This window comes from Sphaeroforma arctica (genome assembly GCF_001186125.1).
Source record: "Sphaeroforma arctica JP610 unplaced genomic scaffold supercont1.2882, whole genome shotgun sequence".
NCBI classification, from domain to species: Eukaryota; class Ichthyosporea; order Ichthyophonida; genus Sphaeroforma; species Sphaeroforma arctica.
The window spans coordinates 1-1,020 of record NW_014037676.1 but is presented as its reverse complement, the minus strand read 5'-3'; the positions used below and the strand labels follow the sequence as shown (position 1 = coordinate 1,020).

The window sequence follows — 1,020 nt, the reverse complement described above, 5'->3', positions numbered from 1 at the left end:
AAGATCGATAAATACTCCAGACACCATTTTTAAGACATAATCTCATTTGTTATTGGGGAAGAATCGGTGCAGCATCACTCCTTTAGTAGCGGGCCACTCAAGGGGACTTCAAGGTTGTCTAGAGTACATCACCGCAGGAGACGGGAAAAGTCGTCTTACACAAAGACGTAAGCGGAACCCTGTCACTCATAAAACTTGAGAAATGCCTTGAAAAAAAATACTGGCTTCATAGTTCATGGTAGTGATACAGTACTCAGAATACGAGATTTAAACAGCTTTGAGCCGTCGTACCGCGAGCCCTGACCATATAACGTAGGATATTGCTCCGGCACGTTTATTTAGGTAAAAGCCCATGGAACGTTAAACGTTGATCCGGTAAATTTCGATACACATTTTTTATTTCTTTTACTAAGTTCGGATCTAGTCGACAGTAAATAGCTGCCACCCTTCTGAACAGCATTTTCTCCGTGATATGCGCCTTTAACATTCTCGCCAGCGTTATCAGCGTAAAAACATAGCAATTCTCAAGATACTATATGATATGATACCAATGGATGATGCCAACTTCAGTGACCAACTACGTGGCCGCGTGATACTAATACCCGGTCCTTTGCCTTTTCCTTTTAACTTCCTTGTGAGAGAATGAGAAACACCCGAACCACACTCCGCTCATTCCCGGGCCATTATCGCCCGCAGGCGGACGCACCTTACTATGCACCCCTACCTTGCCGCATGGGAACCTGCAGTACCGGTGGTATCAGCAATTCCCACGACAGCATCGGCACCATTAAATCGGCAGACACTGTAGCAACCACCCACACTGAAACCTACCCAGGATTTGTTTTGGGTGTTGTCTTCCCGTTCTACAATGAGACTCGCCAGGAAATGGAACGCTCGCTGCACCAATTCCAGACACAACTTGATGTAGCAAACTCGGATTCGCGTACGGCTTGCACTGAGCATATACTCCTGACAATGGACGGCTGGGACAAGTGCAGTGATTCGATGAAGACCTACCTT

The 1,020-nt window shown here is 46.2% G+C and overlaps 1 protein-coding gene across 1 annotated transcript; it reads left to right on the top strand.

Moving 5' to 3' along the window:
- Positions 1–352: 352 nt before the first annotated feature.
- SARC_13080 (hypothetical protein) lies at positions 353–1,020 on the top strand (the record flags this gene model as incomplete). The annotated part of the gene is made up of 1 exon (XM_014292794.1): positions 353–1,020. A coding segment is annotated over exon 1 (378 nt), but the record flags the coding sequence as incomplete, so codon positions are not given.